Here is a 24,969-nt window from a genome sequence, read left to right on the forward strand (position 1 = left end):
TGTTGAAAGGAAATAATTTAAATCTGATGTATTCATTGATTAATTTGCTTCATCAGGTGCAAAATCAACTGATTCATTCATTCATCAAGATTTAGGTGATTTAAATCCAGTGGTTTAATAATCATGGTTAGAGATTATGCTAACTACATTAGTCAGTAAAGATTAGTTCAGAGTAGGGCTGGACAATTTACAAAAAAACATATCTATTAAAAAAATTATATTGATTGATATTGGTAATTCTCAAACCATTTAAAAGGATATATTTGAAGTGCAGCCCTGGCAATTTTATGCTATTGCATTAACAGGGCTGTGCGTCTTGACTGGTCTCACAATGTGATTCCACCACGACGATGTTGTCTTAAGATTTGATTAAACGATGCATCACTGCACATTGTCACTTCATCAATGAATACAAGCAGTATATATATATATATATATATATATATATATATATATATATATATATGATAAAATTATTATCCAGCCCTGGTTCAGAGTTAGTTTTTAAATGTTTAAGGCCCATGGTTTGAAGGATCCTGGTTTACTGGCTGGAACCTGGAGACAAAAATACACAAACTTTCTCAGAGTCACTTTAATTCACTTTAAGTCACTTTAGATCATTTTAATCCACTTTTAATGACACAGAATTAGATAATAAGGGATTCATTCTTTAATCTAGTAGATTGGAGGAATCGCAGACTCTGCACCTTTCGGGCTTCTGTCCTGCAGGTTTTAGATGTTTCCCTGCTGCAATACATCTAATTCAGATGAAAATATTTCTCCAGAAGCTTCTTGTCCAGTTCTGCAGCAACCCATTAAACTGAGTCAGGTACGCTGCACAGGGAACATCTAAAAGCTGCTCCAGAGGTCCAGAGTTGGAGATCCTGCTACGTATAGTCTCTGAATAAACACTACAGCTGGGATCAGCACCTCCTGACCTCCTGGCTCCTGCAGGTTTTTCATGTTTCTCTGCTGCGACACACCTGACTCAGATGAACGGGTCATTAAGAGGCTGCTGCAGATCTAGACAACAAGCTTGTAGAGAAACTTTTCATCTGGATCAGGTGGGGTGCAGCAGGGAAACATCTAAAACCTGCAGGACCCTGGACCAAGAGGTCAGAGTGGCTGATCCCTGCAGTACATCGAGAGCAGGGATCACCAATCCTGGTCCTCAAGGGCCGGTGTCCTGCTGGTTTTGCTAGTGACCCTGCAGGAAAAGTACTGTCTCAGACTCATACAAGCTCTGCTCATGTCTGCTAAATCCACATTGATTTGAATCAGGTGTGTTGCAGCTGGGACACGTGGAAAAACCTGCAGCAAACCGGTCTTCAAGGACCAGGATTGGTGATCCCTGATCTAAAGGCTGGATTGTAAATCTCCTGGACGGATAGAAATGCTGGAAAACCTCCCTAGACCAGCTGGAGGGCCACATATAATCACTTTTCCACACTTGGAACATCTTATCTTCTGGAGTTTTCTGTCTTGTTTCTTTAACATATTTGTCTGAATAGCTGCAGTATGATCTTTGTGGGATGCATCATTACCTTCTGAGTGAACGGCGAGGCGCAGGCCATGCAGGCCTTCTCCGCAGTCGCAGGGCTGTCGAGAGAAAACGGGCCTACAAGACCGGATTCTGATCGAGCCGCAGCCACTGCATCTTTTATAGCAAAGAACACAGAGCTGCCCAGGAAGAGGGCAGGTTCCCCGATACCCTGCAGAGCAAAAGAGAGACAAGGTTCGTCACTAGTTGCCTTCGTGACACGGGGCTTATAAGAGATCCATGGCGGCGCTGACTTTAGAGGAGTAGATGGCGTGAGGATTGTATGACTCTGGCAGCAGGTAGACGTTGAATCGTAGCGGCATGTCGCAGATGGCTGGGATCTTGTACTGAGACGGACCTCGAGTGTACAGGAGCCCAGAGGGGGAAAACTTCAACTCCTCCAGAGTGTAGAGACCCAAACCCTGCATGAAGGCTCCCTCAATCTGAGGAAAAAATACATTTAATATTTCATAAACTTTTACACAGTTTGGTAGATATCTGGTTTGATGGCAGCAACACATCAATGCCATCATTTAGGGTCAGCCATAGACCGTAGATGAAAGATGGACGGAGCCTCCGGCGGTTAAAAGTAAAGTCTAAGTCGAAGTATATAAAATTGCAGTTCCCCCTTCATCCACTAGGGGCTCCAAAACAGAGCGAATCCCCACAAACTCCCATGCTAAAAAGACCAGTTTCACAGCAGAAATAAACATGTTTACAGCCTGGTCCAAAAACACATTTTAGGTTTAATCTGCGATGGACTGGCGAGCTGTCCAGGGTGTACCCTGCCTGTCGCCCAAAGCCAGCTGGGATAGGCTCCAGCTTCCCCGCGACCCTGAATTGGATTAAGCGGTTTAGAAATGAAGGTTTAATAGGTCAGGTTTACCTTCATGACAACTGTGAATGATTTTTTTTCTAACTCTCCCGTTTAAAAGTAATTTAATCTCAAAATTCAGCATATTTAGGGGCGTGTCCTTTTGATTGACAGGTACCCGATCTCCTGCTTCAAGTCGTAGAACAACCGCGGTTTTTAGCCGGTTAACAGCGTGACTTAGCTTTAGCCCGCTTACCTCCGTCAGCTGGGTAGCTCCTGTTATCTCCAGGTTAGCTTGGTTAGCTCTTAGCTACAGGCAGCTCGGAGTTCGCTAGATGTCAATCATCCACCATGACGCTCATGGCAAGACGACACGCATGCCCCTGCCAAGATGGCGACGGTAGGAACTGCCCACCGAGCTTCAATTCAGCTCTTCAGAAAACTACGGGTGACGTCACGGAGGCTCCGCCCATCTTTTTATATACAGTCTATGGGGTCGGCAGGCGGTCTGGAAAATGGGGTCCATCAGGGAGATTTCAAGAGAAGCTAGCTGCTAGCAGCACTCCTGCTTTATCTTTTTCCCAAAGTGAAAGTCACATGATCAGTGCTGAGAACGGCCTGTACTTTACCAACATCATGAACATTTTCCTCTTTAAGTATACACTGCATACAAGTGTCGCACCTGGCCGATGTCCACAGACGGGTTCACACTTCTGCCGATGTCCATCACGATGTCTGTCCTCACCGTCTGTAGCAGGAGAAAAAAAACATCACCACGTCTGCAACAGGCACACTAAAGACTTTTACACACAATGTGCTAAATGAATAATTCCCATACTTAATATTTTTTATGAAATCAATATTAGCATCCGAAAGATACACAATGGACCAATCAGAGAAGGCGTGTTGGCAACACCATCAGTCAGTCACAAGCTATTCAGGTGTCACTTTGCCACTGCGACTTCATTTGAACTTTGTATCACCATGTTTGAGCATTTTATTGTCTTCAAGTTGCAAAAGGAAGTCCGTCCTGAAGCGGCCGTGGTCCAGCTTCAGATCCTGGACTTAACAAGTTCCCCTTTCTTTTCTAGAACAGGATGACCCAGTGCCTCTTTTTTCTTTTCTTTGGCAGCATCGGCACAATATCGTCTTTGCTTGATGTGGAATCCATGTTTGTTTTAGAAACTTCATAATATATTTGCAGTGTCACATCGCATTTGGTCCACATACACAAAAACTTTCAGTTTTCATCTCAAAATTATTCAATTTAATGCCATTTATTTGCATCGTTCCCGGTGTAGAGACCCTAATAACAATGACAAAAGATGAGGAAAGGTGTGCACCCTGTAGTCTCCTGTGAGGCAGTCCAGCTCCACCTCAGAGCAACACGCTCCAAACGTGAAGTAGGCATAGGGCTGGCCCTCCATCTTGTCCCAGTCTATGTAAAGGTCTGGACCTCTGAGAACGGAGAGGGGACACTGTTCACTGCTTCTTTCTTCATAAACAGTTCAGTCAGGTAGAACTTAGACCTACCTGTGGTATCCTGTAGCCGACAAGCTGATCTTTTCAAAGAAAGCTGCTCTGACCTGCCATCAGAGGAAGAGACATGCTCAGGGAAACAGTAAAAACTCTCAAATACTCATTTCTTAGTCAATCATACCCAACTTTCCCAGGATCCTTTGGGGTTTTTCTCCCTAATCGGCTCCAGTCGTTTATACAGAATCTCGCAGGCGTTCTAGTGGAGAGAAGGAACATATATTAATAACGTACCGAGAAAGGGGGAAAGAACCTGCCGCAACTGGCTTCACCTTCACTGCCATGCCATTAGCGTCTGTGCCAAAGGAAGCGGCTGAAGGACAGGTGTTGGGAACCGTGCTGGTGCTGGTTTCACTGATGTAGATTTTAGAGGGCGGGATGTGAAGCTCCCGGCTCGCAACCTGCAACAGAGGGATAAACTTTAACTCAAAAACAGCTGAAAAGACTTGAGTTAAAGCAAAGAACCCAGGCTCCCTTATTAGCGGCTAAGGCTAAGACTTCAGACTTATTAGCATCTAACGCTAAGACTATAGACTCCTTTATTAGCATCCAACACTAAGACTAGAGGCTCCCTTATTAGGATCTAACACGAAGACTAGAGGCTCCTTTATTAGCAGCTAAGATGGCAGGCTCCTTTATTAGCAGCTAATGCTAAGACTGGAGGCTCCCTTATTAGCATCTAGCACGAAGACTAGAGGCTCCTTTATCAGCAGCTAAGACGGCAGGCTCCTTTATTAGCAGCTAATGCTAAGACTTCAGGTTCACTTATTAGCATCTAACGCTACGACTAGAGGCTCCTTTATTAGCAGCTAATGCTAAGAGTAGAGGCTCCTTTATTAGCAGCTAACGCTAAGACTTCAGGCTCACTTATTAGAATCTAACACGAAGACTAGAGGCTCCTTTATTAGCAGGCAAGACTGCAGGCTCACTTATTAGCATCTAACGCTAAGACTAGAGGCTCCTTTATTAGCAATCAAGACTGCAGGCTCACTTATTAGCATCTAACGCCAAGACTAGACGCTTCTTTATTAGCAGCTAATTTAAGACTGCAGACTCCCTTATTAGCAGTTAATGCTAAGACTGGAGGCTCCTTTATTAGCAGCTAACACTAAGACCGTGGGTTCCACCGTGTTCAGCAAACAGAACGTTTAGAAAAATAAGTGGAAGTGCATTTAGACATGTCAGATCTGATCATGATAGTAATCTGATTACTCCGAGATATCTGAAAAACTGTTTTCTAGAAATTGTCATCTAAAGTCTTTAATATTAAAGTAAAATTGCTTTTCCAGAAAAAGCTGTGAATGACTGAACTGAATGGAGTGACGTCAGGAAAATGGTGGGGATAACGTCTCTACTTTGTACCAATGAATAAAATTCTGTAAAATAAGTCAAATGTAATCTGTTAATCTACGACATGATTCATTCTCATCATCATCACTTCTTGCTCCACTTCCACCATGTTTCTGCACTGTGTCACAGTACCTGTTGCATTTTGGTGTGGATGCCCTGTCCCATCTCCGTCCCACCATGAGTGACCAGAACAGACCCGTCTTTGTAAATGTGGACCAGAGCTGCAGCCTTGCAGAAAAAAGTAAGAAAATGTTTATTATGGGATGTTCGGGCTCAGCCTGCAGGAAAAATCACACCGACCTGATTTAAGAAGCTCTCTGCGAAGGCGATGCCGTATTTGATGGGAATGATGGACATCCCTCTCTTCTTCCAGCGGTTGTGCTGGTTGAACTGGTGCACGGCGGTGCGGCGAGCGGTGAAGTCGCAGCGGGTTTTGCAGACATCCCAGCAGCGCAGCAGGTTGTCCGGGCTGAACTCCATCTTGTAGTGGGTCGTTGACGGACCCTGGTACATGTTGATCTCACGGATCTTATGAAGAGGAAAGAGATGTTTTCATCGGAAAAAATTAAATACTAAAATTAATCCTCAATAAAATAAATACAAAATAAATAAATTTCAATGACTAATTTGTTTTCATACTTTTATTTCTTTCCTTTAAAAAAAAAAAATTAATAGATATAAAGATGTGTTAATACATAAATAAAACATTTTCTTTTATATTTCCTTACTTTTCTTATCTTTTTATTCTGTTAAGAAATAAATATTAAATTATTAAATTATTATTCAATTTTAAACTATCATTAAATTATTATTATTATTAAAATGTTATTAAATTTTGACACAAACATATTTTTTTATCTTTTTATTCTGAAATCAATCAAAATAACATCAAATAGAAAATGAATAAAACATGCACATTTTAGATGTTTTTTTATGACAGTGTTTGATTTATTCAATCAACTTTTTATATTTTATATTGTAAAATTATTATTTTTTAAAATAAATTTATTTGTTTTAACACTTTATTTATACCTCAAATAAATAAAAAGTCACAAAAAATAAGTGAGTTGGTAAATAAATATATGAATAAATAATTTATTTATTAATACTAATAAACAAATACAATAATAAATAAAATGTATTAAATAAATGGAATAAATTAATAAAGTAATCCATTAAAATGTGCATTATATTAGTTAATTTACTAAAAATTGTTATTCATATAATTAATGAATTTAATCAACAAAGGTTTATGCATTAACATCTTATTTATTCAAACAGATCAGAATAAATAGTAAATATATTAAATATATTAATTAAACAAATCAGTCATGGAAAATTTAGCATCTTATTGATTTATGTTGTATTCAGCTTCTGTAAAACTGATTAATTTCAGTATTTATTAGTGAATAAATGTGTGTGTGTGTGTGTGTTGGGAGGGGAGCACCTGGTCCGCAGGACGTCCCAGCACCAGAGCCACATCGTTCAGCATGTTCTCCACCACCAGGAGGCTCTGCGGCACGCCGAAGCCCCTAAAGGCGGTGTTGGAGGGCAGGTTTGTCCTGCAGGCGGCTGCGCGGCCTCGCATGTTCGGGATGTTGTACGCGTTGTCCATGTGAAGTAGAATCTTCTCTGCGATCTGCAGCAGATGAAAAATTAGCGGCTGCCTGTAGAGTTCCTGTGTGAATGACGTCGACCGTTTCACCGACCAGAACAGACTCATCGACGGCGCATCCAGCGTTGGCGTAGTACTGGAGGTCTGCAGCCAGGATCCTCCCATCCTGCTGGAATCCCACCTGAAACCAACACAGGAGGTTCAGTCGAACTCTAACCTAACCCTAACCCACCCAGCGACCTCATCAGGTGTCTGAAGGCGGAGCAACAAAGAGGACCAATCAGCTGGGACATCAGCTGATCACGCCGTGCGTTTACCTTGTATCTGGCCAGGATGGGATGGCGTCCCCCCGTGATCAGCATGTCCTCGCCGCGCTCCAGGATGCAGCGAACGGGGCGGTTTGTCCTGAAGACAAACATCAGCGTCAGTTTTTTCCCTCTGAAACAGATTTCTGAGCCGTTTCGTGACTTACTTCCACGCTGCCACCGACGTGATGGACGCCAGGATGGAGGTTTTGATCACCTTCCCTCCAAAGGCTCCGCCCATCCTTTTGACATGACAGGTGACCCTGTTGGACGGGATGTCCAGTGTCTCTGCGACGGCGTCCTGAAACGAAGGAAGCATGTTGGTTTGGCGGAACTGGAAGTAACGGTGAGGATCCCAGCATCTCTACCTGAGTTAAGGTCGGCCACTGAGTGGACACGTAGACATTAAACTCCGCCTCCTCGCCAACCGGAACCACCAGCATGCTCTGGGTCTCCATGTAGAAATGCTCCTGGCCGCCCATCTGGACCACACCTGAGGAGACGCTGAGGTGAGTCCGTCTTTCCGTCTGCCGGAAGCTTCTTCAGGATGGCTTACCTTCATGAACCCTGTCCACGCGGGAGAACGCGGCGTCTACGTTTCCTCTCTCGATCTCTCGTTGAGGCTCAAAGTAGGACGACCTCTCGATGGCGTCCTGACACAAAAATGGCCGTCAGCCGCGGCAGCCAATCACAATCAACACCTGACAGTAAATAGGTGGTGCCTGACATCGATGGCAGACCTGGATGGTGAAAATGGGGTCAGGTAAGTCCTCGTAGGTGATCTTCACAGCCGCCGCTCCTCGTTTGGCGTGAGCCTTCGTATCGGCGACCACCGCACACACCATCTGGCCAATGCACGCCACCTGCACACGAGCAGCAGGTACGAGGTTACGGTCACCCGCCACCTTACCAGATACGTCCCATCAGCCAATCACAACCCAACAACTCAGCATCTTCTCATGTCATCATGGAGACATGATGCTGATGTTCACTTCTTTATATGTTTACCTGTTTACATGGTTAGCTATTTATCTGTTTACATGGTTACCGGTTTACATGGATACCTGTTTGTTTACATGTTTACCTGTTTACATGTTTGCATGATTAGCTATTTATCTGTTTACATGTTTAAATGTTTACCTGTTTACATGAATATTTACCTGTTTAAATTTTTTAATGTTTACATGATTAGCCGTTTATCAGTTTACCTGTTTGCATGTTTACCTTGCAGCCAAACAAGCAGGAACCATTTGAACACAAGTCATGCGTTCAGGTCCAGATCTAGTCCAGGAGCTATGTCACATGCAGGTTAAATGTTCATTTTGCTTTTTTCAGGTGAGAAACACCTGCCGTTTCCATGACAACGTATTACCTCCGTCTGGGCAAGCAACTCCTCGCTGTAGCCGAACATCGCTCGTTCCTTCTTCCCGGGAATGTCTTTGGCGGTGATGACATCAACAACGCCCGGAAGCTGCAGGGCAGCGCTCACATCCATGTCTCTGAGGGCCAGAAACCAGATTAGAAGAGTCCTGTAGATCCCGAGGCGCCACAGAACCCCGTCGTCTCCTTACATGATCTTAGCGTGTGCTCGGGAGCTGGTCACCAGCACCAGGAAGAGCTCGCCGTCCGTCTTGGGCATGTCGTCGCAGTACACAGCCTCGCCGGTGGCCTGGCTGATGGCGGAGCGATGCATGACGGGCCGTCCCACCGGGTCCTGGTGGTTCTGGTCCTCTGACACAGCCTGAGGAAGTCCAGGTGAGACCAGGTGAGACCGGCTGCTTGGGAGTGTTGCTGTTAACACAACGGATAAAATATGGAGGACCTCTGACCTGGAACTCCTGCAGCGTCGGCTGGATGTCTCGAGGTAAAGGCAGCAACTTCTCCGGAACCTCATCCAGGACTTTCTGGAAAAACAGAGACTGTGGGATCCACCTGAAATATAACAGGGAAATATGCAGAAATCCTGACTTTTTACCATTTCTCTGAGCTTCTGGAGGACCTCCAGGTTGAATTTGAAGAGAAGGCTGAGAGTCAGGCAGCGGCGGAAGTCAACCTTCCCTCCGGGAGCCGAAGGAGGGAGGGCCAGCTCATCCAGGAGAACGTTGTAGGCCTGGCTGAGGGTCGCTTCATCCCATGGCCTGATGGAAACACAAGACATCGAGCCAATTCTTACGTTTCTTTTTATCGTTTTGCCATCACCATGTATCACAAACGTCTTCTTGGCTTTATTCCAACAGGAGACCAAAGAATAAGAAGTAGGCCGAGTACAGATCCCTGTGGGACACCTCTGAAAAAGAGCTTCTAACCTGACGGCACTGAAACAAACACAACACACACTGTTTCCATGTTTCCACACGTCTTCCTGCTACTATCTACCTGCTATCCTCACTGCAGCACCTCCACCTCAGCTGCATCCCAAATGTCTTCCTGGCTTTATTCCAGCCATAGAGGATCATTATTTTCCTGCTTTTCTCATCACTTGTTGATCTTTGGCTGCTCCTGATTGGACGTTACCGTCAGATTTAAGCTCTCTGATTGGTGGAAAGTCTGAAGTCCTCATGTTCAGGTGAAAATAGACGCCTCTTGGAAACATGGTAGCGATGGTGATGAAGATAGAGATTGTAGGTGAATATATTCCAGGAATTACAAATTCTGCACTTTTCAGGCTAAACATCCGTAGACCAGCTGGAGGGTCACACACTGCCGGTCCTGGTGGAGGAGGATGTGGACCTCGGGGAGATTTGATGAAGGTTTAAGGGTTTAATCTGAGCAACGCAATAAGAGTGATGAAGACATGATGGAGGAAAGATGAGCAGAGATCAATAAGAAGTCTCACCGTCCTACGATCGCGTCACAGGTTCTGGTGGCGCTAACGGTGGTCGGACCCATTCCTCCGAAGTAGATGCTGACTTCCTGAACCACCCGGGATCCCTCTGAGAACCACACCCTCATCCCGGTCGTCACGGTAGCGAAGGAGACCTCCTTCCTTGGTGCTTGACGGAGCGCTCGAACAAACTCCCCCTGCAGGACAAGCATGGTACTACAGCTGTGTTCTGGTCCGGATCAGAACCTTTTATTTCCATTCATCTAACATGACTCATGGCTTAAATCCTGGCTTTTATTTTCATTTTTAGTTACAATAAAATATGAACACTGACAGCTTTTATTTTGCATCAACAAAATAACGCAAGATTAAATAAAAATAATTATAAAAATGTCTAATAATATTCAGAATACAGTTATTAGTTTTCATATAAATAATAATAATAATAATTATGTAACAATTAAAATATTATATATTATATAAAAATAATTATAATAAAAATAATGTGAATAAACAGCAGAGAAATAAACACACATTTTACTCCAATTATATATCTCAAATTATCTCTTCAAACAAATCCTTAGTTAATAACACCAATAAATAAAGAACACAATAAAATAAATAAATCAGCAAGATATTTATTCTTATGATGATGATGAAAGAACAGGAGTCTGGTACCTTTCTGGTGAAAGGCAGGAAAACCGAGAGCAGGACTTCCTCTGGTTTCAGGATGGTTTTCCCAAAACCCACGAAGAAGTCCTGGTTGAGGGGAACTTCTCGTCTTCCTTCTGTCAGATTAAAACCACAACGTTTCATTTTTCAGCTTTTCGTTCTTCTTTCAACGTGTTTATTCATCCTGGAGAGCCGATGGTTACCCACCGGCAGAGACGAGCCGGACTTTCCCGTTCCCGGCAGCCAGAACGGGGTTCATGTCTGAGTTGGGGTACGCGCTGACAACGTTCCCTCCAAGAGACTGAGAACAGAACGTTTAGAGAAGGTCAAAGCAGGAGGAAGTTCAACATGGTAAAAATGTTAATAAGGAGACCATATGAAACAGGAAGTTAACCAGTACGGAGTCTGGAGTCGTTTTCCTTACAGCGACATTCCGGATCTGCTGGTTTCCCAGCCTCCCCAGCTGCTGGATCAGGGCTCGGAACAGCTGGGTCTTCTCCTCTGGGAAGTCAGGAAGCAGCTTCTCCAGCAGGCCGAGGAGCTCGGACAGAGTGCAGCCTGCTCCCACCCACACACCTGCACAGGTGAAGAAGAGGAAGCTGCAAACGATGAAGAGTCAGAGTGAAACAGGGCTGAAGCAGATGCAGGTCACAAACCCTGAGGAGTCCTGGAGACCTCATACAGGTCCCGGACTCTGCTGGGACAGATGATGAGCGGGTGGTGGACGCCTTTAAACTTCATGTCTAGACCTTCAACAAAAACACAGATCAGATCATCATCCTCGTCTTCCCCAGTCATGTGATCGCTTCCACGATCAAAGATCATTTTTCTGCACACAAAAACGTTCTATTATTTTTTTAAAATAAATATAATCCTTTATGACATTTTTGACATTTTTATTGTGTTTATTGATCTTTTAACTGTTTTCTGTAATGATAGTGTGACTAAGGTGATGGCGATGGTAAGAAATAACGAGCAAAAAAAAGCTTTATACATTTTTTTGGTTTAAATCTATAAAATTCAGCAAAATCAAAGGATTGTGAGAATTGCAATTTAAATCAAATCGGCACCCAAAAAAATCTGAATCAAATCAAATCGAGACAAATGCATATTGTCTTGCCCTTAAATATATATATATATATATATATATATATATATATATATAAATGATTATTTATATATAAATAAAGCATCATATATATATATATATATATATATATGTAGAGATGAGAGAAGCTGCTGAATTCAAACTACGGACGACATTTATTTAAACAGGACTTCAAAGTTTAACTGATTTATCAGAAAACTGATGTATAAAGTGCTTTTAGTTTCCCCTTTATTATAACATTTTAATGACGTATTTAACTCTATATTTGCAATTTTTTATTTACTTTATCTGAAATTATTTTAATACACAATAATACACAACATTTATGTTAAAATATTTCCAAAAATGTAATTATTAATCAAGTTTTTTAACTTCATCAATAAAATGTGTTTTTATTATTTTGTATTTGATATTTTATTTATCTTAATGTATGTTTTAGTTTTATTTACATTGTTTATTTGTCATATTTCCAGCTTTATTCCCGATCGTCATGAAAACCATTAAGCCGGCGTGTCTCACCAGTATGCCACACGCTGATCAGAGGAACTTTGTCACATCGTGTACATACGTGTTCTTTTCCACATGTGTAAACATCACCGTCTGACTTATTGATTAAACACAAGATGGCGGATCAGATAAAGATCCCAGCAGACCCGTGTTGGTGTTTCCCATGACCAGCGGCGCCGCAGGGTGTCTGGTCTTCAGCTGGACCAGCTCCTCCAGCGACGCCGGGGACACCCAGGTGGTCCTCTCCCCGTAGAAGGTGAGCGTCTGCGGGGACGCCGTCTCCGCCATCAGCTGCAGGACACGTCCGTCAGACATCAGAGAGACGGGAGGAAGGAGGCGGAGCTACAGGCGGAGCTACAGGCGGAGCGCAGAAACACCTACCATCAGTTCTGGAGGGAAGATCAGGTCCTGGGTCGGGTCCAGAGGAAGAAAGTCCTCCTGGTGGAACAGCCGCGGCTTCTCCTGCTGAGGAGGAGGAGGAGTCAGACTGAGGAGGAGGAGGAGGAGGAGGAGGAGTCAGACTGAGGAGGAGGAGGAGGAGGAGTCGGACTGAGGAGGAGGAGGAGGAGGAGTCAGACTGAGGAGGAGGAGGAGTCAGACTGAGGAGGAGGAGGAGGAGGAGTCGGACTGAGGAGGAGGAGGAGGAGGACTGAGGAGGAGGAGGAGGAGTCGGACTGAGGAGGAGGAGGAGTCAGACTGAGGAGGAGGAGTCGGAGTCAGACTGAGGAGGAGGAGTCAGACTGAGGAGGAGGAGTTAGACTGAGGAGGGGGAGGAGGAGTCAGACTGAGGAGGAGGAGGAGGGAGGAGGAAGAGTCAGACTGTGATGAAGAGGAGGGAGGAGGAAGAGTCAGACTGAGGAGGAGGAGGAGGGAGGAGGAAGAGTCAGACTGTGATGAAGAGGAGGGAGGAGGAAGAGTCAGACTGTGAGGAAGAGGAGGGAGGAGGAAGAGTCAGACTGTGATGAAGAGGAAGGAGGAGGAAGAGGAGGGAGGAGGAAGAGTCAGACTGTGATGAAGAGGAGGGAGGAGGAAGAGTCAGACTGTGATGAAGAGGAGGGAGGAGGAAGAGTCAGACTGAGGAGGAAGAGGAGGGAGGAGGAAGAGTCAGACTGTGATGAAGAGGAGGGAGGAGGAAGAGTCAGACTGTGATGAAGAGGAGGGAGGAGGAAGAGTCAGACTGAGGAAGAGGAGGGAGGAGGAAGAGTCAGACTGTGAGGAAGAGGAGGGAGGAGGAAGAGTCAGACTATGATGAAGAGGAGGGAGGAGGAAGAGTCAGACTGTGATGAAGAGGAGGGAGGAGGAAGAGTCAGACTGTGATGAAGAGGAGGGAGAATGAAGAGTCAGACTGTGAGGAAGAGGAGGGAGGAGGAAGAGTAAGACTGTGATGAAGAGGAGGGAGGAGGAAGAGTCAGACTGTGAGGAAGAGGAGGGAGGAGGAAGAGTCAGACTGAGGAAGAGGAGGGAGGAGGAAGAGTCAGACTGTGATGAAGAGGAGGGAGGAGGAAGAGTCAGACTGAGGAAGAGGAGGGAGGAGGAAGAGTCAGACTGTGATGAAGAGGAGGGAGGAGGAAGAGTCAGACTGTGATGAAGAGGAGGGAGAATGAAGAGTCAGACTGTGAGGAAGAGGAGGGAGGAGGAAGAGTAAGACTGTGATGAAGAGGAGGGAGGAGGAAGAGTCAGACTATGATGAAGAGGAGGGAGGAGGAAGAGTCAGACTGTGAGGAAGAGGAGGGAGGAGGAAGAGTCAGACTGTGAGGAAGAGGAGGGAGGAGGAAGAGTCAGACTGTGATGAAGAGGAGGGAGGAGGAAGAGTCAGACTATGATGAAGAGGAGGGAGGAGGAAGAGTCAGACTGTGATGAAGAGGAGGGAGGAGGAAGAGTCAGACTATGATGAAGAGGAGGGAGGAGGAAGAGTCAGACTGTGAGGAAGAGGAGGGAGGAGGAAGAGTAAGACTGTGATGAAGAGGAGGGAGGAGGAAGAGTCAGACTGTGATGAAGAGGAGGGAGGAGGAAGAGTAAGACTGTGAGGAAGAGGAGGGAGGAGGAAGAGTAAGACTGTGAGGAAGAGGAGGGAGGAGGAAGAGTAAGACTGTGATGAAGAGGAGGGAGGAGGAAGAGTCAGACTGTGAGGAAGAGGAGGGAGGAGGAAGAGTCAGACTATGATGAAGAGGAGGGAGGAGGAAGAGTCAGACTGTGAGGAAGAGGAGGGAGGAGGAAGAGTAAGACTGTGATGAAGAGGAGGGAGGAGGAAGAGTCAGACTGTGAGGAAGAGGAGGGAGGATGAAGAGTCAGACTGTGATGAAGAGGAGGGAGGAGGAAGAGTCAGACTGTGATGAAGAGGAGGGAGGAGGAAGAGTCAGACTGTGAGGAAGAGGAGGGAGGAGGAAGAGTAAGACTGTGATGAAGAGGAGGGAGGAGGAAGAGTCAGACTGTGATGAAGAGGAGGGAGGAGGAAGAGGAGGGAGGATGAAGAGTCAGACTGTGAGGAAGAGGAGGGAGGAGGAAGAGTCAGACTGTGAGGAAGAGGAGGGAGGAGGAAGAGTCAGACTGTGAGGAAGAGGAGGGAGGAGGAAGAGTCAGACTGTGATGAAGAGGAGGGAGGAGGAAGAGTCAGACTATGATGAAGAGGAGGGAGGAGGAAGAGTCAGACTATGATGAAGAGGAGGGAGGAGGAAGAGTCAGACTATGATGAAGAGGAGGGAGGAGGAAGAGTCAGACTATGATGAAGAGGAGGGAGGAGGAAGAGTCAGACTGTGAGGAAGAGGAGGGAGGAGGAAGAGTCAGACTATGATGAAGAGGAGGGAGGAGGAAGAGGAGGGAGGATGAAGAGTCAGACTGTGATGAAGAGGAGGGAGGAGGAAGAGTCAGACTGTGATGAAGAGGAGGGAGGAGGAAGAGTCAGACTATGATGAAGAGGAGGGAGGAGGAAGAGTCAGACTGTGATGAAGAGGAGGGAGGAGGAAGAGTCAGACTATGATGAAGAGGAGGGAGGAGGAAGAGTCAGACTGTGATGAAGAGGAGGGAGGAGGAAGAGTCAGACTGTGATGAAGAGGAGGGAGGAGGAAGAGTCAGACTGTGATGAAGAGGAAGGAGGAGGAAGAGTCAGACTGTGATGAAGAGGAGGGAGGATGAAGAGTCAGACTGTGATGAAGAGGAAGGAGGAGGAAGAGTCAGACTGTGATGAAGAGGAGGGAGGAGGAAGAGTCAGACTGTGATGAAGAGGAGGGAGGAGGAAGAGTCAGACTGTGATGAAGAGGAGGGAGGAGGAAGAGTCAGACTATGATGAAGAGGAGGGAGGAGGAAGAGTCAGACTATGATGAAGAGGAGGGAGGAGGAAGAGTCAGACTATGATGAAGAGGAGGGAGGAGGAAGAGTCAGACTATGATGAAGAGGAGGGAGGAGGAAGAGTCAGACTGTGATGAAGAGGAAGGAGGAGGAAGAGTCAGACTGTGATGAAGAGGAGGGAGGATGAAGAGTCAGACTGTGATGAAGAGGAAGGAGGAGGAAGAGTCAGACTGTGATGAAGAGGAGGGAGGAGGAAGAGTCAGACTATGATGAAGAGGAGGGAGGAGGAAGAGTCAGACTATGATGAAGAGGAGGGAGGATGAAGAGTCAGACTGTGATGAAGAGGAGGGAGGATGAAGAGTCAGACTGTGATGAAGAGGAGGGAGGATGAAAAGTCAGACTGTGATGAAGAGGAAGGAGGAGGAAGAGTCAGACTGTGATGAAGAGGAGGGAGGAGGAAGAGTCAGACTATGATGAAGAGGAGGGAGGAGGAAGAGTCAGACTATGATGAAGAGGAGGGAGGATGAAGAGTCAGACTGTGATGAAGAGGAGGGAGGATGAAGAGTCAGACTGTGATGAAGAGGAAGGAGGAGGAAGAGGAGGGAGGAGGAAGAGTCAGACTGTGATGAAGAGGAGGAGGAGGAAGAGTCAGACTGTGATGAAGAGGAAGGAGGAGGAAGAGGAGGGAGGAGGAAGAGTCAGACTGTGAGGAAGAGGAGGGAGGAGGAAGAGTCAGACTATGATGAAGAGGAGGAGGAGGAAGAGTCAGACTGTTATGAAGAGGAAGGAGGAGGAAGAGGAGGGAGGATGAAGCTGACGTGGGTCGCCGGCGTCTCGTCTCCACATCTGGATCTGCAGCAGCCGTTCTCCTGATGGAACAGAGAGGAGATTCATCTGTTTCCAGTGTGTTCTACGGCGTTTCCATGGTAACGCTCCTCCAAGATGGCGGCGGTACCTGGCAAAAGCTCCTGCAGCCGTCGATGATGGCTCGATACCCGGTGCAACGACACAGATTACCTGGGAGACGGGACGGAGACCTCAGAGACGTGGACAAACATATATGATGTCATCACAGTTTCAGTATTTAGAGGGGAGGCTGATGATGTCATCAGCACGGAACAGCCAATAGAATCTTCCCGTTGTTTCTAACAGGATTCTACTGCCGTCATTCCTCCGGCGCCACGATGAGCCTGTCGGGGTTAAAGGGGGGACGAACCGGCCAGCGCCTGCGTGACGTCCTCCATGCTGGGCTGAGCGTTGTTCCTCAGCAGGGTGTAGACGGACATGACCATCCCCGGCGTGCAGAAGCCGCACTGCGAGCCGTGGGCCTTCGCCAGTCGCTCCTGGAAACACAGACACACCGCCATGTCACACCATCTGCTGCTGTAGCCTCACTGGACACTGAACAGTAGAGTAATCCTAGGGAGCGTAAAGTAATCCTAGGGAGCGCAAAGTAATCCTAGGGAGAGCAAAGTAATCCTAGGGAGCGTAAAGTAATCCTAGGGAGAGCAAAGTAATCCTAGGGAGCGTAAAGTAATCCTAGGGAGAGCAAAGTAATCCTAGGGAGAGCAAAGTAATCCTAGGGAGCGTAAAGTAATCCTAGGGAGAGCAAAGTAATCCTAGGGAGAGCAAAGTAATCCTAGGGAGAGCAAAGTAATCCTAGGGAGCGTAAAGTAATCCTAACAAGAGTAAAGAAATCCTAGGGAATGTAAAGTAATCCTAGCAAGAGTGAAGTAATCCCAGAAAGGAGTAAAGTAATCCTAGAAATAAGTAAAGTAATCCAAGGGAGACTATAGTAATCCTCGCAAGAGTAAAGTAATCCTAAAGAGAAGAAAGTAGTTCTAGAAAAGAGTAAAGTAATCCTAGGGAGAGTAAAGTATTCTTAGCAAGAGTAAAGTAAGCTTATGGAGAGTAAAGTAATCCTAGGGAGAGTAAAGTAATCTTATGGATAGTAAAGTAATTCTAGGGAGAGTAAAGTAATCCCAGAAAGGAGTAAAGTAATCCTAGGGAGAGTAAAGTAATCTTATGGATAGTAAAGTAATTCTAGGGAGAGTAAAGTAATCCCAGAAAGGAGTAAAGTAATCCTAGGGAGAGTAAAGTAATCCTAGGGAGAGTAAAGTAATCCCAAGAAGAAGTAAAGTAATCCTAGAAAAGAGTAAAGTCATCGCAGGTAGAAAAAAGTAATCCTAGGAAGAGTAAAGTAATAATTCTGACGCCATCGCGTGTTTGTCCATCTGATTGATTAAAAACTTTTGTGGTTCTGAACAGAGTCTTTACAACGGGGATCTCTGCACTTCCTGAATTTAGAACCTTCTTTTTTTTTTTTTTTTTTTTACATTTTCGGACCTGAAACCTGACCGGAGACCCAGTACAGACCTGGACAGGGTGAATCCTGGTCTTGGAGCTGCCGATTCCCTCCACGGTGGTGATGGCGGCGCCGTGCAGCTGGCAGAGCGGCAGCAGGCAGGCGTTGGCGGAGTAATGGCTGACGCTGCAGTGAAGGAAGTTCAGCTCCACCAGAACTACAGAAGATCTACATGAAACCATCAGGTGGCCAACATACAGTACGGGGACCAAAACCAGCAGTCTGCAGGGTCCAATTGGACTGGGACCAGACGGGGAATATGAATATATTATATGTAATATTCTCATTAAAGTAGCTGTAAAAATAAAATAAACTACTATTAAATAAATATATTGTGCATTATAAATCTATATGTTATTTCTGTAGGTAATAAAATCCGTTCCATCCTGGAGCGTGAACATTATGGCTCCAGGAGGGGACTTTACCATCACACCAGTGGGCTACCAGTTTATCCCCACCCTCAGGCTCCCTCCGAGAGTCCAGCACGTTGGCGTGTAATCGTCATGGTAACCTAACAGTCATTTTCTTCTGGACACTCCACCCACTGACCGCAATGGGGTGTTAACTGAAACCAGTATGCAGTTAACCAGCACAATGCTGCCTTTTCATTCATACATTCTGTCAGTGCGATAAGATTTAAATAAAACATGTAAAAACGTAGCGTCAACCTTATTTTATGATTTTAAAGTATAAATTTATGCCTACTATAATAATTGATAAGAATTTTTTTCCTTATAAAACATGTTAGATTTTATTTACAGCTCATAATAAATGTTTTTACTCATTTTATGTAATTTAATAGGAAAATAATTATAATTCATTTAATTTCTAAACTGTTTAGTCCAAAAAGGGTAGCAGGGAAGCAGGAGTCTCTCCCAGCAATCAGTGAGCGAGAGGCAGGAACACCTGGACTGGTCGCAGTACATCTTAGTACCACTGTAATAACAACAATAATAATAATAATAATAATAATAGTAATAATAATAACAATAATAATAATAATAATAATATTATTACTATTATTATTATTATTATGAAAAATAATAATAAAAAAAATCATCATAAAAATTTTGTAAAATAATTAAAAATAACGAAAAAATAAAATTTGAAGAATAATAATTAAAAATAATAAAAATAATAACAATAAAAAAAATAAAATAATGGCCTATTTCTCACCCATAAAACCATCGACAACATGTAATTAAGTTGGTATTTAAGTGGTTCAAATTCCTTGAACGATTACATGTTTCATATTTCTGATCAACTGAAGTTGACTGGAGTTTATGGAATGATATGAGAGAAAAAGGTTTTTTATGGCAGTTTTTTGTGACGACCCAGAAGAAGAACCTGGTCACAACTGTTGCATCATATCGGGAAGAAGATCTTTTTCGCTTCAGTTCATCAATGTGATCTTTTTCCCTTCAGGTCATAAATGTGAACGATCAGGAGAAGGTCAGGCAGCTCTTTAAAAGGATACGAGATGATTCTGGTTGCCGGTTGGTAGCGTGACACCATGACTGTGCATGCGCCACATCCTCCACCGCCACAGCCAGACTTGGTTCCAGTTAATCTCACTGGAAAAGAGTCAAGGATCAAACCAGTATCACATTTAATCTGCTAAACTAAAACAAACAAACATGGTGCGCTGTAGATCTGCAGCAGGTGGAAGGATACTTTTCTCTCTGAGGAAGGACAACAGCATCGTTTCAGGATCTGCATGGTCCTCCGTCACCTGTTAGACACACAGCACATTTACACGTCATGTTGAGTAGAAGCTTTCACACATACGGCTTCTTAGGTCTGGAAAATAAACTGGACCCAGAAGATCGTAGAAGTCTCATGGCTCACATGGTGCCGGTGGACAAGATCTATATTCTGTTCAAGAACCACAAACAGTGTGAAGGTGTGAGAACTTGTTTGGCCTTTCTGAGGTTTAAAATCCGAAGCTTTGTCTGGGACCAGAGTCCTCTGGTGAGACAGTACAGAGCTGAGTGTCATCAGCATAATTCTGATTTGAGCTGGTGGAATCATGACAATGAACAACAGGGGCCCAACATGGAGCCAGGTGGAACTCCACATGTAGATACTGAACTACAAGCGGCCCAACATGGAGCCTGGTGGAACTCCACATGTAGATACTGAACAACAAGGGGACCAACATAGAGAGCTGGTGAAACTCTACATGTAGATATTGAACTACAAGGGCCCAACATGGAGCCTGGTGGAACTCCACATGTAGACACTGAACAACAAGGGGACCAACACGGAGCCTGGTGGAACTCCACATATAGATACTGAACTACAAGGGGCCCAACATGGAGCCTGGTGGAACTCCACATGTAGATACTGAACTACAAGGGCCCCAACATAGAGAACTGGTGAAACCCTACATGTAGACACTGAACAACAAGGGGACCAACATGGAGCCTGGTGGAAATTCACATGTAGATACTGAACTACAAGGGGCCCAACATGGAGCCTGGTGGAACTCCACATGTAGGCACTGAACAACAGGGGCCCAACATGGAGAATTGGGACCTTAGGGCTAGTCTGCTGCATAAATAGTTAACGTGTTCACTTCGCTATTACACACCATCAAGCCCAAGTATTTATATGAACAAGTGTCTTCACATAAATACTTTTTCTTTTTCTTTTCTACAGTCATTTAGCAGACGCTTTTATCCAAAGCGACTTACATAAACACTTACAGCCCGATAGAAACACATCGGGGGGGGCAATTTAGGGTCCAGTGTCTTGCCCAAGGACACTTTGGCACATAGTCAGGGGAAGCCTGGAATCGAACTCTCAACACAAAAACTATTTTACATATAATTGCTAAACTGTGCTTCCACTGTTCATGTTTTATATCACTTTTTCTCATTTCATTGTGATTTTTAATTCAGATTTTGGAGTGCCTTGTTAGTGTATATTTATTGTGAAAACTAACTGCATAACTGGGTCCTCAGTCACCAGTTTTTCCTCCTTTTCATGTAAGTACAGGCTGTAGCATTTATAATAAACCTCTTTGAAATGCTGAATGTCATCTTTGTTTTAATAGATCAGACGTTACCAACTGATACGACATGGTACCCAAGTTTCAGCTAGGAATCAAACCAGATCAGTAGCGGCCTAATTTATCTCCAACTGTAGCTCTAGTCTTAGCTGCCTGAAATAATCTTTCCACAGATATGCAACAGTTTCTGTAGTTGCGTTAATAATGGAACCATTAGTGGTTTTAATTGGCTGAGTTGCTGGAACGAGCAGCACCCTCCCACCCTGCTGTGGAACAATAATGGATCATTTTTATTTCTAATAATAACAGAGAGTCGAAAGATCAGTCTTTCAACCAATCAGTACAGACATCAGACTGATGTGCTGGATGCTGATTGGTTGCCCACACACGCCCGCATGAATGAGGTTGACTGTTTGGTGTTTGACTTTTGAACATTTTTGTGATTATAGCTGGGTTGGTGTCAGCTTTGGTTCATGCTTTTGTTGTTGGGTTTGTTTTTGCATTTGGTTTGGGACTTTTGATGCTTTTTAAGGACTAGTGGGTCCTAAATAAAGCTTTCATTTGTGCATCTTCCCCTTTTTCTCTTGTTAATGTTGCCACCCCTTTGTACCCCTGGACAAACTCCATCGGGGTTTGTAACAAGATTAACCAACTGTCTGCATGGATTTGGTGAACTGCATGTTAATTAAACTTAGAAAAACTTAGAACAAAATTATCCAGTTATGTAATTAATCTGGATGGTATTAATCTGGCCTCCAGTACCACTGTGAGAAATCTTGGAGTCATTATTGACCAGGACTTGTCTTTTAGCTCATATTTAAAACAGGTTTCTAGAATACCCTTCTTCCACTTGCATAATATTGCAAAAATTAGGGGCATCTTGTCTCAGAAAGATGCAGAAAAATTAGTCCATGCCTTTATTACTTCCAGACTGGATTACTGCAATTCCTTATTTATGGGTTGTCCCAAATATGCCCTGAAGTCTCCAGCTGATCCAAAATGCCGCAGCGAGGGTTCTGATGAGGACTAGCAGGAGAGATCATATTTCACCAGTTTTAGCCTCTCTACACTGTTAAATCCAGGATAAAGTTTAAAACTCTTCTCCTCACATATCAAGCTCTCCATGACCAAGCTCCATTGTACATAAAAGATCTTATAGTTCCATATATTCCAAACAGAGCACTTTGCTCTCAGACTGCAGGTTTACTGGTGGTTCCCAGAGTCTCAAAGAGTACTATGGGAGGAAGGGCCTTTATCTATCAGGCTCCTTTCTTATGGAACCAGCTCCCACCGTGGGTTCAGGAGGCAGACTCCCTCCACACCTGTAAGATGGAGCTGAAAACCTTCCTTTTCCATGATTCTTATAGTTAGGATATGAGCATCTCCTGAGTTGGAGTCTGCATGTACGGGACCCAACTGTCCAGGTTATGCTCATTGCTCTTATAGTTATGGGTAGGCTAGCCATCCATTACTTATGTAGCAATGGGGATGTTACCTGATGCACTGAGAAGTACCTCGCTCTATTTCTCTAATATATTAATGTATAAATATATGCCAATACTGGCATCTCTAACTTATTTCTCCTTTTTTCCACAGGTCTTCCTGATTAAGTACATGTTGATCTGTCTTTCCTGTCCTCTCCACCCCAACCAGTTGAGGCAAATGGCTGCCCTCCCTGAACCGGGTTCTGCCGGAGGTTTACTTCCTGTTAAAGGGGAGTTTTTTCCTTCCCACTGTCGCCGCGAGCAGCTCAGGATGGGGGATTGGATCCAAGTCATGACTCAATGCAATCAGTTGGTTTCTATTATAGGATACGTATGAATTGGCTTGAAATTATGTGTATGTTGATTCGTATACGTAAAGTGTCCTGTGACAACATTGATGTAAAGTCGTGCTATACAAATAAAGTTGAATCAGTTCAATCTCAAAACTGCTGGAGTTACAGAACATTTCTGTAACAATTTTCATTCAAACAAAATCATAATTTGCTTCACGGCTTAGCAGAAAAATCTTAAATTACAGTTGAATGTTTGTAAGAGCAAAGATTTAATGTTGTTAAAGTCATTTGTTTGTTTTGTTTCTCTTAAAACTTGAAAAAAAATGCAATGAAATGAGTAAACATTAAGATGTCCCCATTTCTATCACACTGGCTCTTTTACAGGGTTCATTTTCCAGCAAACCAGACTCTACTAGAAACGCAGTTCCTGAGTCCACGCTGCGAGTTTCCCGTTGACCTCATTTCCCAACTTTTCCACGCAACTGCTGCGTGGACTTTTATTTCTTCAACATCCGCGACACAATCTGACAGGTGACAGAAATCACAGCAACACCTGCAGTTTTACCTGAAACTGCACCCCTTAGTTTTCCTTTCATTAACTTTACTCTGATTTGGCTTAAACACAAATCCAACTCTTCCAGATCAAAACAGAACTTCTGTCACGAGCGTCGTGGCTGATAAAGTCGCGTGAAACTCGACATTTAAGCAGATAAAAATTCTAAAAAATGTGTTTAAATTCTGGAAAACATTTAATTTTACGTGATAAATGTTTGATTTACCTTCTTCCCGTTGATAAACACGCACAGGGTGTCTCCTCTCTTCGTTGCAGACATCATTAAACTGGACACAAAACGGCGTCCACGCGAGACACATTCACCATCACACTTCTATTTTGATGCTTTCAAATTAAAAGCCTTCCCGTCGATGGTCATGTTGAAGTGCTTTAAAGCGGAGAAATAAACGTTTTAATACTTTTGTTTTGGCTCATAAGTTTATCTTTTTCTCAGGATATATATATATTTTTTTTATCTTCTAACCAAATTTAAAAAAAATAGTTTGAAGTGATTCTGTCATACCTTCCAGATAGTTTATTTATTTTAGTGCTTTTTGAAAACAAACATAATTATTTTAGATAATAAATGTCTCATTATGAATAATATCAGAGTTGAACCCTAGTTTGTGTTAAATGGATGTAGAAAAATGGACGAAAAACAACGTTAAATGGATGTAGAAAAATGGACGAAAAACAACGTTCTTACTTCCGGTCCAATCACTGCGGATCAACTCTGACTTGATTTTCTGACCGGGGTGAACACGCCCCCTCCAACCTGAAATACCGACAGTACAGCCAAGAAACTTGGCATACAGTCCCATAAATATATAAAATGAGAAAGTTAAACATAGGAGACATTATTTCATACAGAAACAAACTTCTTTTCTAAGTTTGTCCGTCGCTTTTGGAAAAAGTAAAAAAACAATCAATGTTTTGAATAAACGATCTAATAAAACTCCTGTCTTGTTTTGTCGGTTTGCAGTTAATTATTTACAGCTTATCTTCTTTTGGTCTTTAACTGCAGAAAAGCTTATTCTATTCTATTCTATTCTATTCTATTCTATTCACCAGAAACAAAAATGTTTCTTCTGGTTGGATTTTAGCAGGACGTTTATTGGATTTGTTCCAGTTTTCATATTAATCATTAGTTGCAGTAAAATGCCTTGTCATCATGACAAGTGAAGTTAAACCTGATCAGGACGAGCAGAACAAGGCAACAAGGCAGCTTAATTTTCTCTGTCAACCAGTCAACAAGTCAAAATGTCAACATGCCAACAAGTCAACAAGCCAACAAGTCAACAAGTCAAATACCAACAAGTCAACAAGCCAACTAGTCAAAATGTCAATAAGCCAACAATTCAACATGCCAAAAAGTCAAAATGTCAATGAGCCAACAAGTCAACATGCCAACAAGTCAACAAACAAACAAGTCAACAAACCAACAAGTCAACAAGCCAACTAGTCAAAATGTCAAAAAGCCAACAAGTAAATGAGTCAGCAAATCAAGATGTCAACATGCCAACAAGTCAAAATGTCAACAAGCTAACAAGTCAACATGCCAACAAGTCAATAAGTCAGCAAATCAAGATGTCAACATGTCAACAAGTCAAAATGTCAATAAGCCAAAAAGTCAACATGCCAACAAGTCAAAATGTCAACAAGCTAACAAGTCAACATGCCAACAAGTCAATAAGTCAGCAAATCA

At 43.7% G+C, this 24,969-nt stretch overlaps 1 protein-coding gene across 1 annotated transcript; it reads right to left on the reverse strand.

The window, feature by feature from the left end:
- Positions 1 to 23,544, reverse strand: aox6 (aldehyde oxidase 6; the record flags this gene model as incomplete). The annotated part of the gene is made up of 35 exons (XM_079263872.1): positions 1 to 555; positions 1,545 to 1,712; positions 1,795 to 1,983; positions 3,037 to 3,102; positions 3,698 to 3,812; positions 3,888 to 3,940; positions 4,015 to 4,089; positions 4,163 to 4,291; positions 5,373 to 5,468; positions 5,541 to 5,768; positions 6,688 to 6,879; positions 6,950 to 7,036; positions 7,173 to 7,260; positions 7,328 to 7,461; positions 7,529 to 7,653; positions 7,717 to 7,813; positions 7,901 to 8,023; positions 8,533 to 8,659; positions 8,732 to 8,901; positions 8,990 to 9,064; positions 9,136 to 9,298; positions 9,997 to 10,181; positions 10,663 to 10,772; positions 10,864 to 10,957; positions 11,081 to 11,232; positions 11,313 to 11,405; positions 12,418 to 12,562; positions 12,653 to 12,736; positions 16,375 to 16,425; positions 16,512 to 16,573; positions 16,773 to 16,899; positions 17,933 to 18,041; positions 19,399 to 19,495; positions 19,596 to 19,653; positions 23,491 to 23,544. 35 exons carry the CDS (start codon positions 23,542 to 23,544, stop codon positions 505 to 507), a joined length of 3,972 nt encoding a protein of 1,323 aa, XP_079119998.1. The 3' UTR covers positions 1 to 504.
- Positions 23,545 to 24,969: the final 1,425 nt, after the last annotated feature.

The sequence above is a fragment of the Telmatherina bonti genome (genome assembly GCF_933228915.1).
Source record: "Telmatherina bonti genome assembly, chromosome: 24".
Taxonomy (NCBI): domain Eukaryota; kingdom Metazoa; phylum Chordata; class Actinopteri; order Atheriniformes; family Telmatherinidae; genus Telmatherina; species Telmatherina bonti.